Raw genomic sequence first — 16,044 nt, forward strand, 5'->3', positions numbered from 1 at the left:
TACCTAAAAATTATTTTCGTTCAGTCTTTGCTTCATAGGACTTTTCTTTGGGTCTGTTTTTTGAGTGGGAGCTACTTGAAGTTTTACCTTCAAGGCAGAGGAATGCAATTTCCAGCTCAGCATTGTTTGACACAGACACAGAAAAAGGACCCATTTTTGTCCTGGCTTTAGTCTAAAGACCTACATAAGAGGTCATTATATGAGCGAGGGGACGCTTGGCTTTGATGAGAAAGCTGCCGCAAGAAAACTCAGCCGTTCAGCAAGCCCCCTTCCGCCGAGCGTTTCAGCAGGACTGTTTACTCTGACCGGCGACATCCGGCTTGGCTTCTCACCCAAATCTGGTCATTCCCAGTGTGCCAGAAAGAAAGAAAGAAAGAAAGAAAGAAAGAAAGAAAGAAAGAAAGAAAGACAGACAGACAGACAGACAGACAGACAGACAGACAGACAGACAGCGATCCTGAGCATGATGTAGCTAGGTGAGTCGGTAGCGTTCAGGCCCAATGGGATTTCCTTCCAGTGGATTGGAAGGAAATTACATAGGATTGGAGGACACAGTCATTCATTTAAAGTGATTCCTCGGCCCTCTTTATGGGTGGAACCTTTCAGGGCAAGGTAGAAACAGTACAGAAACACGATCCACAAAAATGCGTTCAGCCACAAAAAACAATAAATTGGGTGAGGAACCTGTGCTCTGCCAGACGTTGGGCTCCATCGTCCATCACCCACCCATTGGCCGGGCTGGCTGGGGCTGCTGGAGTCCAGCAACATCTGGGGTCTGACCACAGGTTCCTTACCTTTGATATCACCCATGGAACGCTCCCGCGAAACCGAAGAACTCACACACAGAGGAGAGTTTGCCTGCCGTGTCTCTGCATGATTGATTCTCTGGTTTTGCTTCGCCTGCGTCTGCCCGCCCTCCCGCTGCTTTGCAGCCGAACCGATCCACCCTTGCCAAGGGGTTCCTCTGCAATATGTTTCCCATTTAGACACCATCCATTTTAAGTGTGTCTTGGGAGTTTGAGGAGAAATGCCTGCCGTGTTGTCCTTTATTAAACGTTTCATAATTCCTTTGGTGGCGTGGCCTGGCTTCAGATCCTACACAACTGACTCACGTCTTTGGCTTGGCCAAAGAACTCGGGCTCAGCTTATAATAAAAAGAGGTGTCCTGTTTGCTTCTGTCAAGGGTTGGAGGCTCTTTGCTGCAAAATAACCCTCTGTGGAAAAACCATAACTGCTGGCAGCTTGGTGGAATTGTCCTCCTTGCCTGCTTTCAAGATTGGTTTTTTCCTATGAAGAACATCGGAAGCTGCCCTTACAGCAGGTCTGTCCTGTGATTATGACCCAGGGCAGCGTTGTCCAGAAGCCTCCTCCGGCCTGGTGCCCTTCAGATGCGTTGGTCTTCCACTCCAGTCAGCCCTTGCCAGCATGGCCAGGACTTTGAGGGGCCATCTTCCAACACCTGGCGCATGCCCAGCTGAGAGCTAACTGCCTGCAGCCTCACAAGGTTTCAGAGGAGGTCTTTCCCACCCCAGCTCTACTGGGAGATTGCTGGGTTCAAACCAGGGACCTTCTGCAGGCACAGCCGGTCCCCTCCCCTGCATGTCTTGGGCCATTGCTACATTAACACATTCTTTAGTGGTCCCTGGATTCTCTGGAGAACTCTGCCTGAAACCCCTTCCCTCTGGAAAGATCTCTGCCATCTGGCATTGGAGTGGCTTTCCCTTGCATCAGCGTGTTCTAGAGTTCCTTGCCGTGCTAGATAGCCCAAGAGGGTTGGGTGTCCTGAGGAACCAGTGCTGGTCTTCTTCCATTTGCTTTTTGGCTCTGCTTTCTTTAAGCTGATACTAAGTAAATATGCTGATTTAAAGATCTAGGATCCTTTTTGTTGTAGTTTTTTTCAGCGAGAGTGGGAGAGATTGCAAGAGAACCTGGGCGAGGTTGATTGGCTCAAAAAAAGGCAGAAGGGCTTGCTTAGAATTTGGGTCAAAATTGGCTCAGGCCTGCTTCTATTTTGTTTAGGATCCTCTGTGAATACTTAAAACGGCTGGTGGGGATCTATTCCGAGACTTGTTTGGACTGTAGAACTGCCTGTGGGACTGCTTTATTATGCTCTGGTTTCTTTCCCCCAGGATAACAGCTAATCTTTTGTGACTGTGAGGTTGCCAAAGGCTATGGGTGCTCACTGTCTGTGGGGGATGTCTCAGTGTCCCCAAAATTAGCCAAAAAGGATGCTGATTTGCATGACATGTATGTGTGCTTGTTTATATGTGGAGGTGCACATTTTGACAGAGTAACTCAGATTAAGAAAGGCACCCAGCGTCTGTTGCTGAAGTATGAAGGCAGGGCGCATTGCTCGGATGACTGTCCGACTTCCCCAGCCATATCCTCTGATGCTGTTCTCCCTTTATACCAGACTTGGTCTGGTCAGATGTCACCTTCAAATAGAGAACCGTCTTCTCTCAGGTAGGGCCCTTGCTCTTTTCTGACCATCTTCGAATTTTCCAGGTCCAGTTAGGGTTGCACAGACCAAACAAGCCTTTGCATTTGAACTGCTGGTTCTGAATTCTCACCCGCTTTAGCACTCCTGGTTTTCGATTGTTCAGCGTTCTACCTCCTGAAGGCCTCCTTTTTAACTTTTTAAGCACAGGCCACATCCAAAGCTTTGGCATGGATCTGTCATTTTTGCTGGTGATTTATTTACCTCTCATTTTTCATGTTTCCCAAGGATGAAAAATGAGTAACCATTTAATATATATCTTGCCTGCTGTTTAAAAAAAAAAAAAAGAACAAAAATCAAGAACAAGAAAACAAAAACCCAGGACACAAGGCCAAATTCAATTAAAAAATTACACCCGGCTCCTGTGGTTTTTTTGCAGCAATATTTTTTCCTGCACAACCATTTTTGCTTTATTGAGCTGGGCCCTTGATTTAGCCAGAAAACCTTTTGAGTCATTCTCAAGCTATTGAGTTGCTTGATGCAATATTAAATTCCTTGCAAAATTCCTGGCTTTGCATTAATAGGAAGATCAAACTTTTGACCCCAAAGTTTGAACCCTAACTTTTAACCCTCTTCTGAACCTTCTGCTCTTCAGAAATTAAATCATTTCTTCTGTTTTAAATCTGCTAAGAAGGGGGAGGGAGGTAGAACCGGGACATGGCACTGGAGTTCTGCTGTCCTCTAAGTGTTACAACACCCACCCCCCCAGCTTTGGAGAGTTAAGCAGGCATTGCCCAGAGTTCCGGTTTGCCCCTTCAGGAAGCTGAATCCTAAGCTGAGTACCACTTTCAGCTGCAGCGTTCACAGAGTCCTTAATAAACACTTTGTGGGCGGGGGGGGGGCAAGCCAAGGGTTGTGCCCCAGGGTTCTCTGCAGTGGTGCAGTGGATCCGGAAGGCGTGGCTCAGCCTGCGATGGCTCCTTCGGTGCTGGCATTGCATGGGGAGGCAGTGGGACACCCTGGGGTCCTCTGTGGTGCTGGAGGAAGATGCCGAGCGGCCCCCTCGGCGCGTTCCTTCCCCCTGCAAGCGGCGGCGTCCCAGCTGTGCGCCCTCGGCTTAGCTACTGCTGCTGTCTTTCATTTACTCGGATCAAGGCAATGGGGTGATCTCGCAGGGCTTCCTTTCCACCGCGGACCTTCCCTCTCCTCCTTGTGGCGAAGATGGGAGGGTTCAGCACACAAGAAGGTGTGGAGCGCTTGCTTGGTGTGGGATGGGAAGGGCAGTTACACCTTGGTTTCGCTCTCTGTGACCGAGTTATCAAGGGACTGGGCAAGGGGATCGAAAAGCAGCAATGGGTGTATCTGGAAGGGAGAAAACGTTAACCAGTGCACGGCTTTAATTTTTTATGTGTAAGTTTGTGGTATGGCACTTTGGGTCTGTTTAGAGGAAGGTGTTTAAGAAATTAGGACTCACGGTGCTGACGGATTCTACAAGTGATATCCTTTAGGACTGACTGAGTTTTGAGGGAATGAATGAATGGCTGGCTGGCTGGCTGGCTCTGTCCCCCAGGGATTTTTCTGGTCCCCTCCACCCTGGCCCTTGGCCAATTTCCCCTGTCCTGCCACAGCTTCTTAACTGTGCTCTTTGCTTTCCCCCCCTCACCAACCCAACTGGCTACCGCAGGTGCAAGACATTTCCTTCAGCCACGACTGCCGCTGGGTGGTGGTCAGCACCCTCCGAGGGACCTCCCATGTCTTCCCCATCAACCCATATGGAGGGCAGCCCTGCGTCCGCACTCACATGTCGCCACGAGTGGTTAACCGCATGAGCCGCTTCCAGAAGAGCGCGGGGCTGGAGGAGATCGAGCAGGAGCTGACGACCAAGCAAGGGGGCCGCTGCAGTCCCGTCCCGGGGCTGTCGAGCAGCCCGTCTGGCTCGCCTCTCCATGGTAGGTGCTGCTTAAACTTCTTGCCTCGGTGGAGCAGATTATCTCGTACAGCAGGACCCTCTCCCATTCCGTTTAAGAGTCTCGAGGGCACATTCCTTGGATGGGAGGAGCCAAAGGCAAGGGGGCAGGTACAAAACGCTACAGATGCCAGCTCTTGGCAAGCATTTCATTTCATTTCATTCCTTTTTTTTTTGAATAAGTTTTATTCTGAATAAACCTAATACAACGAAAAACTAAAAACAACGTCAGCCATCAGAAACATCGGACCTACTGGGTCAGCCCCCACATTTTTTCTTTTTATGTTAACTTGTAAACCTATTTAAATCTATGAGAAGCCCCGTTTCTCTAGCCAATAGTAAAAAGAGTCCCAGGTTTGATAGAAATCAGTGTCTTCTTTCTCCTTCAGTGGCAAAGTCAATCTGTCCATTTCTGCACAGTCCAAGATCTTTTTTAGGATCAGTTCCTCGGTGGGTGGTTCTTCACTTTTCCAGTGTTGGGCAAATGCAATCCTCGCCACAGTAATTACATGTAAAATCAAGTACATTTCTTGTTTCCTAATATCAGGTATGATGCCTAATAAGAAAACTTCAGGTTTAAAATCTAAGGACTTTTGTAACCTTTCCTCAAACCATGTATGTATTTTAATCCAAAACTTTTTCGCTTTATCGCAAGTTCACCACATATGATCGAAAGTAGCATTTTGTTCTTTTAGAAGGAGGGAGGAGAACAGCAAAAGAGCCAGGAAACAGCCAGTGAACTGTCAGGAGAAATAGGGTGGGGCCAGAGAAGAGGCGTGTGGTTCTTTGGGGAGCCCCGGAGGGCTGCATGAGGCTGGATTTGGTTGTTTTGCCCGAGGTTCAGCGGCCCTGCTATGCAGTGTGGGGAAGGTCCCTTTTTCCTCCAAAGGGCCTCGGGAGCTGCAGCCAGTGGTGGCCATGCCAGAGTGGGAGTGCCGCCTGCTCTGCTCCTTGCCCCCTCTCACACACACACACGAGCCGAGCGGAAGAGGAAGCTGCTTGCCTAGGTGGGCAGCTTGGGGGACAGGAATGAGCCTGGGCATCGGGGAGGCCCTGCTGAGGCTGCAGGCGTGAAAAGAGGCCCAGGGCTGCGGTCTTCCCACCAGAGCTCTCCCGGAAGGGCAAGCCAGAGGTGGTCCGGCAAGGGTGGGCACTCTTTAGTGCCCTGCATCACAGGAGGAAAATAAGAAAAGGTTTTAGAGTTTGGACCCCCTGGGTTTAGCTTTCTCTGTCCATCCTCTGGCTGACGTTTCAAGGCATTTACCTGACGGTTATATTGTTCATTAGTCACAAATAGAGTCGCATATGGACATCCTGAAGACAAACATTTATTGTTTTGCAAGGAAATGAGAAAAGCAGCTCAAAGTTGAGCTCACGGGAAAGTTAGGCTTGTTTCGGTTTTGTTTTTCTGCTTTGCGTTCATGGATCTCTTCCACGATCCTGCAGTTGCTCAGAGAGGGGCGTTGCTTCCTCCTACCCTTACCCCCTTGTGCCGTGCCAAGGGAAGCTGAATCAGATCCTGGATGCTTTGTACCAATTAGCACAATTGTTCTGTTGCATGCTTTGTTCTACCTGGACATCGCAGTCAGCATCTGGGGCCTTCCTCTGAAAGCCCCCTCCAAGGGAGGCTTGGAAGAGGGCGGGAAGGGAGAGTATTCCCCCCACACACACTCTCACAGAAGGATCTTCCCACTGAGGCCCACCTAGGACCATCTCTGTCTTCTCCTTGGTGCCAGGTTAACACTCCCACCTGCTCCTAGGTATTCAGTGAAGAGGTATTTATGCCAGGTGTCTTGAACAGGTCTAGTGTTTTACTGAAAGTGGCTTTAACAATTCAGATAGCTTTTGAGTTTCGTATGTTGAGATTTTATGATGCATTTTTCTAATTCTGTCGTTCGCGATTTGGGGAACGGTGGACTGCCCAGAGAACATCAGCTGCTTAGAAGTATGGAAACACTGATGGTGGCGATGGTCATACAGCTTGGCTGTTGTGGGGAAGGGCAAGGAGATAAGCCAAAGTCTTCTCCATATCCTCATGCAATTAAGCTGTATGTGTAACTACGTATTCTAGCATTAGCACCTGCCTCTCTCCTCCCCATTTCTCTTTCCTCTTCTGCATTGAATTTTAACTCATAAGCTCATCACAACAGGGATCTGTCCTCTCAGAGAAAAGCTGGGAGGAACCCGGGAGTGGCTTTTTGTGTGGAAGGGACTGCAAGCTCAGCGGTGGCACTCAGACCGCATTCTGACCTGAGCACACGCTTGGTGGGTATCCAGTTCCTTCTTTCTAAGTCCGCTGCCCACTCCTTCAAGTGGAGCTTTGCACCTTCGAGTTGCTGGGCCCTGGGGTCTTAGCGGAGAGAAAAGCAGTCTTCCAAAGTTGACCTCTGCCCATGCTGATTAAACCTCCGGGGGCCAAGCATTTCGTTCTGCCAGGCTTGGATCAAGAGCAGGCCTCGGAAGTGCAGTTGTGGCCTCGGCGGAGTTGGCCATTTTGCTTCCTGGTGGCTTCCTCTCCTGTGCAAGATGGCCAGCGAGAGCTTTACCACCCAGCTTCTCCAGAGATGCAGCCTAGCTTCCTCCTTGCATTACGATGCAGCCATCAAGTGTGACATGCTTGGAACAGACACCAGATTGCTGCAAACCATTATTATAACACATCCAATCATTTTTAACTACTGACATCGTATAGAGAACAGGAAGGAGCGATCAGCGTCTGCAGCTTTCATCCATCGGGTGTCTGTTTTTTCTCAAGAGGGAGCTACAGTAAGTTGTCGCCTTTATAGGTTTTCCAAACACATTTGAAGCTTTTTCTTAGTAAATAGACGTGAGCGTTTGATACTCAAGAAGCGTCTTGAGAGGTTTCATTTGGTTTTGATTAGCAAGGCCCAGAAATTTCAGGGGTGGACCAATAGCTATTCTGAAACTGGTAAAAACTATGAAAGGGAGAGCATGGAATTTTAAAAGTGATTCTTAAAACAGGGCTGGAATAGCCCTCCTTGGGTTTTAGAGGGCTATCCCAGTCTCAGGAGTGTTTGAGGCAGGGGGAAATCTGAGTTCTTCAAAAGTTTGAGCCTACTTCACCTTCATGCAAAGCTGGTCATGCCATTTCACGGCATAGATTTGTGTTTTCTTATTTTGTTATACTAATCAAAAACGGCCCCCCAAATTTTCCACCCTGCATGTGTGGGAGCTTTTAGCTGAACATTCTTGCAGGGGAGAGGAGGACTCCAGCAGTTTCTCTCATCCCTGGAGCCTGAAGAATTCTTGGAAAGTTATCCGTTAACTAATTTCAGCTCAGTTTAAAACTGACTGCTTCTGTTTGCAAGTAACAGTAAGCCGTGATTTGGCGTAACTGTCTTTTGGTTCTTTAGATATGAATTGTCTTGCAGAGGAGCCAAGAAACTGCAGGCTGTTTATCCTGTTCCTCATTAGCTTCCATCTGGCCCATTTTGCCAGCCTGCAGGGCAGCTTCATTCTCAGGCTCCTCTGAGTTTGAGTTTGGCCATCAGAACAAGCCATGATTTAAGCAAGCCACACTTCATCAGCCAACATGGCTTCTTCTTGTGGTTTGCAACTGGTTAACAAACCATGATATACTTATGTATTTGTCTCATGTGCATTCCAACAGCTGAAGCTTTCTGGGTGGCTCACAACCCGCTCATACCCACCTTGGGGCTGGCTGGTTGAGAACAGGTCGCTTGATAAGATGGCAGTGCTCGTGTCCTCATGTGGACTAGGAACGGGGTCTTCACCCTGGGAGGCTACTTACCTCTCAGGGGCAAAAGGAGGCCGCTGCTGCCCTGCCCTGCATGTGAGTTTCCCAAGATGCATCTGGCCATCCGTTATGGGAAGCAGGATGCCGAGATGATGGATTCTCAGTGTGAGTGTCATCTTACTGTTGCTGTTCCAGCAGCTATGAGCCAGGGCCATCCCTGCAGGTCACTCCCTGCAGGTGCCACATACCCCTTTCCTCCAAGCCCGGGGTCCCAAGAATCGTGTCTCTGGAGTACGAATGACATGCGCGCTCCATGTGACTTGTTTTCCCTCCTGCTGCCCTTTATCTTTTGAGTGCATTAAACAGAGCGGGGAAACAAATCTATTTATGGTTTATTCTGGTCCCATCTCTAAATTGTTTACTCGTGCAATGTAAACCTTTTATTGGGGTGGGAATCCATCGCACAATAAATGAATCACTTCTGGCGGGCTCCCTGCATTCATCCCCGTTGAGCAGGAAGGCAGTAAAGGAAACGGTTAACAAGCATCTGATAAGAAGATAATTTCCTTTGCACCTGGGATCTTTTTTTGTTGCTGGAGTTGTTAAATCTTTTGATCCCACCCTGCCTTTCTTTTTTTAAAATTTTGGCCATTCAGGAGGGTTGCCAGGGATGGCGGAGCTGAGCCGGTGCCCTTTTCAGGGGAATGAGGCCGTGCCACTGGGCTGGATGAGTGCACAGTGCCAAAACAGACACTCTGCTACCTGCCCGAGCAGCAGGCTTCCACTTGGTGGGATCAGCCGCAGGGCATCCAAGTGGCGATGCGGAGGCCTTGGGACAGCGCAGTCTCATGAGGGTTGTGCTTTGGCCCCTAGGAGATGCGGGGAGAGCCCAGTCCGGCCCTTGTGCAGCCCCTCGCAGGCCACAGCCCTTTCCTCCCACGGGTAAATGCGCCGTGTTTCCCCGGCTTCTGCACAGTTCCGTCTCCACGCTAAGAAGTCCAAGTGCCACTCCTAAGGCTCAGTTCCTGGCAGTCAGACCTTTCAAGCTGTAATATGTTGGGAGTCTGGTCCTGTCCTGTTTGCCTTTGGCCCACGCCACGGGCCTTCCGCATCGCTGGAATGCAGCTCCCGAAAGCTTCTCCGAAGTAGGATTTGCCTTTGGGCTGAAAGACGTTCTGCACCCTCCACAGAAAACAGACAAAAGGCTTGCTTCAGCTTAGACATGCCACAGTCAGTCGTCTGATGGAGACGCCGGATTATTGTGCTTCTTTCTCTCACCTTTTATTCTGTCCTAATCTATCAATCTTGGGCCTTGCAAGCTCTGAATTAAGGGCAGCGTATCCTGTGTGCAAGGAGTGTTTCATGGGTAACAACCTCCTAGTCTGGAGAGCCTCATGGGTCAGAGGCTGTAATTAAAGCTAAACGGCTACCTCCCTTCTTTAATTTGAAGAGGGGAAAGGCATCGGAATAGACAAATGAGTGCCACTCGAGATCACGAGGCTCCTCTGTAAATCCTCTCACAGCTTGCTCTGCACAAAGAGGAGAATTGCCCAAACTGCCCAACAGTCCACTGGGAGATTTGCACAAATTGGCACAAGATTCCTCCACAGGCCTAAGTGGGGCTGACTCAGCCTACAGAGCGTTTTCTTGCAAGTGAGGAACGCTGCTCAAATTGTACTGGGAATCAGGAACAAGATGGACACGAGGATGTGTTTGACAGTTGGCAGATACTTTTGAGGGATGAGCTTGTAGTCAGACAAAGCACGTCTGAATGTTTTGTGAGCAAAAATGAAATGACCTTGCATCTCCAGTAAAGGCAGCTATGGGCCCTACAGCATTTTGGAGCGGTGCTTTGTGGCTACTCCCATTAAAAACAAAGTGGTCAATTTAAATACATTTCTTAAAGCCTTGTTTTGCTGCAGTGTGAAATGTGGCCTTAACTTGAGGCTAACTTTAGTCCCGTTTATTAATTGGGTCTCCTGTTAAGCAGGACTAATGTTGGATACAACTGTCAGTTGGGGCATGCTGCCGAGGAATGTATTTGGAATCATGACATTTTCCTCTGAGGGAAGAAACAAGCATCTTCAGCCACAACCTTTTGTCTTTATGTGTGCCTGAGAGTTGTGATGCAAGGGAGAAAATGAGGACAGAATCCAGAGGCTTGATAAATATACAGATCTCAGAATGCCTGCAGTGTTTTTCTGTCACCATGCCCAATTTCCCATCCTTTCCCTCTAAGGATTCTTATGGGAACGCAGTCTTAGAAGACGTGACAGCTCCTGTCCTTTTCCTGAGAAACAGATTGGCTTCCTTTAAGTAACACTCACTCAAGAAACCACCTTTTAGACCGTGGCAGACTCAAAATAGTTCTTGCGAAAGCAAGCCGGATTGTAACTTGAGGCATTCACGGGCAGTTTCCCTTCCAAACTGCATTTACTCTCCAAGTCTGTAAATAGGAGAGACCTTTTGGCTGAAGTGTCTGTGCACCTCTTTTCCTTTCCTTTTCATTTCGTCCAGAAGTTTCTCAGCGTGGACCTCAAAAATTCACAGTGCCGTTGCCTTGTCCGGCAACAGCCGTTATCCAGCTTTGATTTGTTGGTTTAGGGATGCCTGGTGCTTCTCCCTGCATCGGCCTACAGCCCTTTCGGTGGCCCCCTCCGGAGCACGCCGAACTGTTCCCCACCACAGTCACAAGCGGCTGTCACCCCCTCGCTCTCACTGTGGCTGGCCCTTGTGGCAGGCGGCCCGCAGCATCTCCTCCCACTTTTCCTCACCAGCCTTGCCTGGCCCAGGCGGAGAGGCAGCGGCAGGTTGCAGCGGCAAAGAGGAGGGCAAGCCCGCACAGGCTGCGGTCGAAGCAGCCGCACCAGAGCTTTCTCGCACTGCAGCAGAAGGGCCTCGAGAAGATCGATCGTACAGCGCCGCTGATGCCGCTTCTTTAGCCACGAATTGCCTTGCTGAGGAGCGAAAAAGCAGCAAGCTGATTTTCCTGGTTCCCATTTATAAGCCAGGCTTATGGAAAGATCTGTGCGCATGAGGCCCGCCCAGGCTGATGCCCACAGCAGAAAGTGTGGCTGAGAGAGGGCAGGAGGAGGCCAGGCCGCCAAAGCGAGGCTGGCCGGCTGAGCATCGCCTCTGCATGCAGATGGTGCCTGGCTCAGCCTGCAGCATCCCGCTCGATGGACCAGGTAGCAGTTAATGAGCAAGAGCCCGCTCTGCCTGCGTCCGTGGGGGACGGCTGCCAACCAGGAGAGCTGTTCCGGGATTGCAAGGGCATTCAGTGGGGAGGGACGCTGGCCCAGCGTCGCATGCCCCTGGTTCCGCCTCTGTGCTTCCTGCTAAAACTCTGGACCGCTGGGAAGCAGTGGCTCCAGGCAGGGAGCCCTGGCTAGCGGGGCTTCGTAGGCAAGGAGCCACCGGCATCAGGATACTGGCCGCTCTGCAGTGACTCCGTGCTGGCCTCTTGCTCCACTTTGTCAGGCAGCAGCTCCCAGGCGGAAGGCCAGTGACCCTCCATCCTTGCTGGTGCTGAGGCCCCTCCTCTCTGCTGAGGCGTTCCCTTGCTTGTGGCTGGGCATTTGGCGAAGTGTCGTGAGGGCACTCGCGAGAAGGTGCCGGGGAGGCATGCTGAGGCCCCCTTGCGGGATCCGGAAGTGTGTCCCAGAATGGACTGACCTGGAGTTGCAGGTGTTTAGAACCTCATTCTTTTTCTGTCAAATATCAAGGTGGAAATCTGCTTTCCTGAGAAGGGCAAAAAAAGGGCGTAGCTGCTGGCCTGGAAAAGCTTATGCCCCAGTAGTCTTTAACGTGCTGCAAAACTGAATTTAGGGTCAGGCTGAACTTCACACACAGGACATTAAACTTCCAGTGTTTCTGTGCCTGGTCCAGAGGGCATGACAAGAGGCTGCCCAGAGGGGGCAGGGAGAGGGGCCCGCTGTGCCCACCCACCTGCGTCCTTGACGCCCCACACGTCACACTGCCAGCCTGCTTCTGAGGCAGGGCAGAGCTGTACCCTGAAGCGGACGGAACGGCGGCCTTCCCCTCTCACTGGGCCTCCACTGCCTGCAGTGGAAGCAGCATCTTGCCTCCGAGCTGAAGCTTGGCTGGTTTGGGCAGTGACCTCTAGAGGGTGGTATTTTCTCAGCTTTTGCCCTGACTGCCTTGGTCGCCCGCACGGTACGTGTGTGCGAGGTGGACGGTCGATTTATGATGTTCGAAGTTGCAGTGCTGTTTTATCTTACTGTCCGGCAGTATGGGAAGGCCACTGCAGCTGCTTGTTGACTTCTTGTTTGAAATGTTCTCAGGGCAGCTGTTTATACGCCGGTCTCGGAAAGAATTTGCCTCTGATACCTTCGAATTCCCAGTGACATTAAAGAAAAAGGACTTGGTCCAGACAGATTTCACATTGGCAGTGCGTGCGACGGCTTTTGCTTAGAGCTGGGCTTGATGCAGACACGCATTGGCAGACGCTTGGACTGCCCCGCTTGAAACCGCCAGAACCGTGTGTCCTATTTCGCCTGCGTTTCTTCACGTTAAAAAAAAACAATGCTGTTTATCAGTGAGAGTGGAGAGAGGTTTAGGAACCACAACTGGCGTTTGTTTAGTACACTCGGGGGGATTTTTACATGGGAAAGTGTTAAAAAATGCATCCCCGTTCCGAAGCCCAGAGTTCCGCCATCTCTTTCTTTATTGAAACCCTTTAGTACTTCACTGGCTCGTCCACTGCTTACCGGTCCATATGCTAAGTTACACACACTGAGCACAAATTCACACACACACAGATTTACGGTGCCGATGCAACATCTCCCCTGTTCTGCCCAGGGGAAATCTTTGTGTCCCGATGTATGAAGAAGTGGTGGAGGGCGATGCTTGCCTTGAACTCTCAAAGTGTGACATAAGAGGGACTTAATCAGGTCGGAGACGAACACGAACCCGTCTCGAGATGCCTTTTCGTTCGTGCTGAGAGATGCTGACGGGCCCTCCCACGTGCATGCTCGGTGTTGTCTTCGTGGGCTCTTGAAATGGGCGCCTTTTCCCAGCCAGAGGAAATGCATCTCTGACACTTCTCATGACCTGACTCCAGATTTCTGATGCGGAGCCAGGAAAATATCCTCAGTTTAGAACTGAAGCCAGTGGGAGAGGGAATTGGAAGAGCACCTGGCTTCAGGCACTTCATTGCCCTGGGCGACACGTGGCAATCGATGTCTCCTTTCCTCGGGCGCCGGCCGACCGCTGTTGCTCCAGGTACCTGCCACACCTGGTTCCGCTGCAGCCAGCGCTGTCTTCTTCGCCCTGCTTGGTACTGACTCCGAGCTCAGTGTTGTCTGCACTGACTGGCAGTGGCTCTCCAACGTTTCACAAGGATGCCCTGGCCTGCCCTTCCTGGGGATGTCAGGAATTGGGCCGGGGCGGTTCTGCATGCGCAGTGCTTGCTGCACCACTGAGCTCCAGCAAAGTGGTGCCCACCCTGAAGAGCACCTGTCTGCCTGGAGCAGGGTGGGAACAGGGGTCTTGTGCGTGCAGAGCAGGGGTTCTGCAGATGCAGGACAGGGTCTGCCTGCTGCTGCCCTGGCCCATCCCACGTGGATGGGCTGGGGCTCGCCAGGGCTTCCAGCAGGAGCACTTCCCATCCATACCTGGCGAGGGCCCGGCGGGAGGTGCTTGGGGGCCAGGTCGGGCCCCAAGTCCCCCAGCTGCTGCCTCCGTGCTGCTCCCGCAGTCTAGAAACCCCCCGCCCCCCACAGAGCTCATCTTGCCCCTGGGACCTCGTGTCAAGCGGGACGTGTGCCCTTCCCTCCTGGCAGCCCTTCTGCTGGGCCTGCTGTGGCTGCAGGCAACACTGGCCCTCGCGTGGCCGAAGGCCCTGTCACCTGCCGCAGCACATGGCTAGGCCAGAACACAGAGCGTGCTGTTCTGGGCGTAATCCATGTGTGCCACTCCTTCGTTAAGCACTTGGGCGATGTGCTCATTATGGGTATTGGGGTGTGAATGCCACGAGGTCCCGGAGCTGGAGCCAAGCCTGCAAAAAGAGCTGTGGCGCCAGCACAGAACCACACGCCCCGCTCCGCAGGTGAGCTCTCACAAGCGCTCAGCCGGGCGCCGCACTCGCCACAGTGGCCCTCCTTGCAGGGTGAGAGGGGACCCAGGGGGGGCGTCCACCCAAGCTCCCTCCCCAGGAAGAATGGCCCACTGCTGCCCCGTCAGGCGCAGCGCTGCATCTGCAGTCAGAGGAGGGGGGAAAGCAGGTCTCGTGGCAATGCCAGAAGGCGTTTGACGCTATGTCTTCCTCGCCCAGCGCAGTCCTAACAGCCACCATGGGAAGGAGGCGAGGGGGGGAGAGAGGGCAGAGTGCGGGCCCAAAGTCGCGCAGGGAGCTTTGCAGAGGAGCAGGGACCTCCCCAGTCCTTCCCCAGCACCTAATCACTGGCTGTCATCGACGTCCTGTACATGCCACGTTCTTGCCTCCTGGTAGATGACCCAGCTTCTCTGCCGAATGTGGTTCGTTAGGCCAACCAGAACTTTCTGCCCAGCTCCCTCGTCTGTCAGTCGTCCTTTCCCCCCATGTTCTTCTGCTGAGGCCAGCCTTTCATAACACACCCTCCTCCCGCCCACACACACACGCGCGCGCGCGCGCGCATCTTAGCGGTCCTTTTGACACACTGTCCGGCCAATCATGGCCGCCGGGGGGTAGAATTGGCCCGCTGGGCATCCGTGCAGTGCCTGCAGTCTTTCCGGAGCCACAGCTTCTGCCTCACTTGGAGGCGTTGGCTCTCATGGAGTCGTGCGACTCAGCGCCCCAGCCAGGGGCTCCTGTTTGCGGGAGCAGCATGGCGGAAGGCTTTCCAAGCCATTGGCAAGCGGCGGCACCAGTGACGCTCAGAAAGGGGCGGAAATGGCATCAGGCAGGAAGCAAGGCGGATTGGCATGTCTCAGAAATGAATTGGCAGTGAGCGTGTGCGTGTGCGTTCTAAATATTGCCATTGTCCGGCCGTCTGGTATGCGCGCTCCCAAGCTATTTCGGCCAGCCAGGGGCACTTCTGTGGAAATCCCTCCTTTTGATTCCAGGCCCGTTTTTGCTCTCCCGGACGCTGCTGCTTCCTCTTCCGACTCTCACAGATTTGCTGCTTTTACTGGAGCAGGTCTGAGAAAAGGTCAAGAGAGGAGGGTGAAAGTCCTGGAACTGTTTCTGGGAAGGGCTTTTTTTTTTCCCATTCTTGTCTTGTAGCACTTTTTTTTGATGACTAAAAGAAAAAAGAAAAGGAAAGAAAGAAAGAAAAAGAAAAAGTAAAGCAGAACAGTCATATATGCTCTTCTTATTCACCCCTCACTAAAAGCAACCTCCTGGCCTATATCCTATACAGGCCTCTTCTTTTTTCTTTCTACATAGAAGTTTTGCATTTTACTTCTTGCTTGGTAATGGCCCCGAGAAAGAGGACCTTTGCAGGATGCAAAAGGGAAAGCAGTCCCCTCTTTGGGTCCTAAAGCGCCATGTATAAGGGCAATGTATTAATCTATCACATCAGAGCATGAGGATAGCTCTGAGCATGAGCAGAGTTCATTTCTGTTGCTCCTGAGTTGCCACAGCCCACAGACACACATCCCTGTGGGAGGAGGAGAAGCATTCAGCTCACTTGCTTTTCCAGGCAAAATGGGAGGCCCACAAACCCACCCTTGGTAGCAGGGGTGTTGAAACTCTGGACAAGCCTAACCCCCTTGAGGACGAGCCCGGGATATCGTAAAGCTTGTTTCCAGTCCTGTGAAGTTGAGTGAGCCTGATAAAGGGTATTGGTATAAAACTGGTTTTGGGATAAAAATAAGGCGGAATATGGTTCGTGCTGCAATAGTTCTGCTTCTGGTTGGGTTCAAAAGGTGGTTGGGCAACTTTTGCAGAGAAGGGACAGGTCAGTCAGTAGCTGTCAGCAT

General features: G+C 51.6%; 1 protein-coding gene across 9 annotated transcripts in view; it reads left to right on the top strand.

The window, feature by feature from the left end:
* Nucleotides 1-16,044, top strand: part of BCAS3 (BCAS3 microtubule associated cell migration factor) — a 367,571-nt gene that overhangs the window by 118,998 nt on the left and 232,529 nt on the right. For all 9 annotated transcript variants that reach the window (XM_044430184.1, XM_044430179.1, XM_044430186.1 and 6 more), the window contains exon 15: nucleotides 4,122-4,386. In XM_044430184.1, the coding sequence (XP_044286119.1) occupies nucleotides 4,122-4,386 (265 nt within the window). The remainder of the gene's footprint in view (nucleotides 1-4,121; nucleotides 4,387-16,044) is intronic.

This window comes from Varanus komodoensis, unplaced genomic scaffold (assembly GCF_004798865.1).
Source record: "Varanus komodoensis strain SLA01 unplaced genomic scaffold, ASM479886v1 scaffold20_1, whole genome shotgun sequence".
Lineage (NCBI taxonomy): Eukaryota > Metazoa > Chordata > Lepidosauria > Squamata > Varanidae > Varanus > Varanus komodoensis.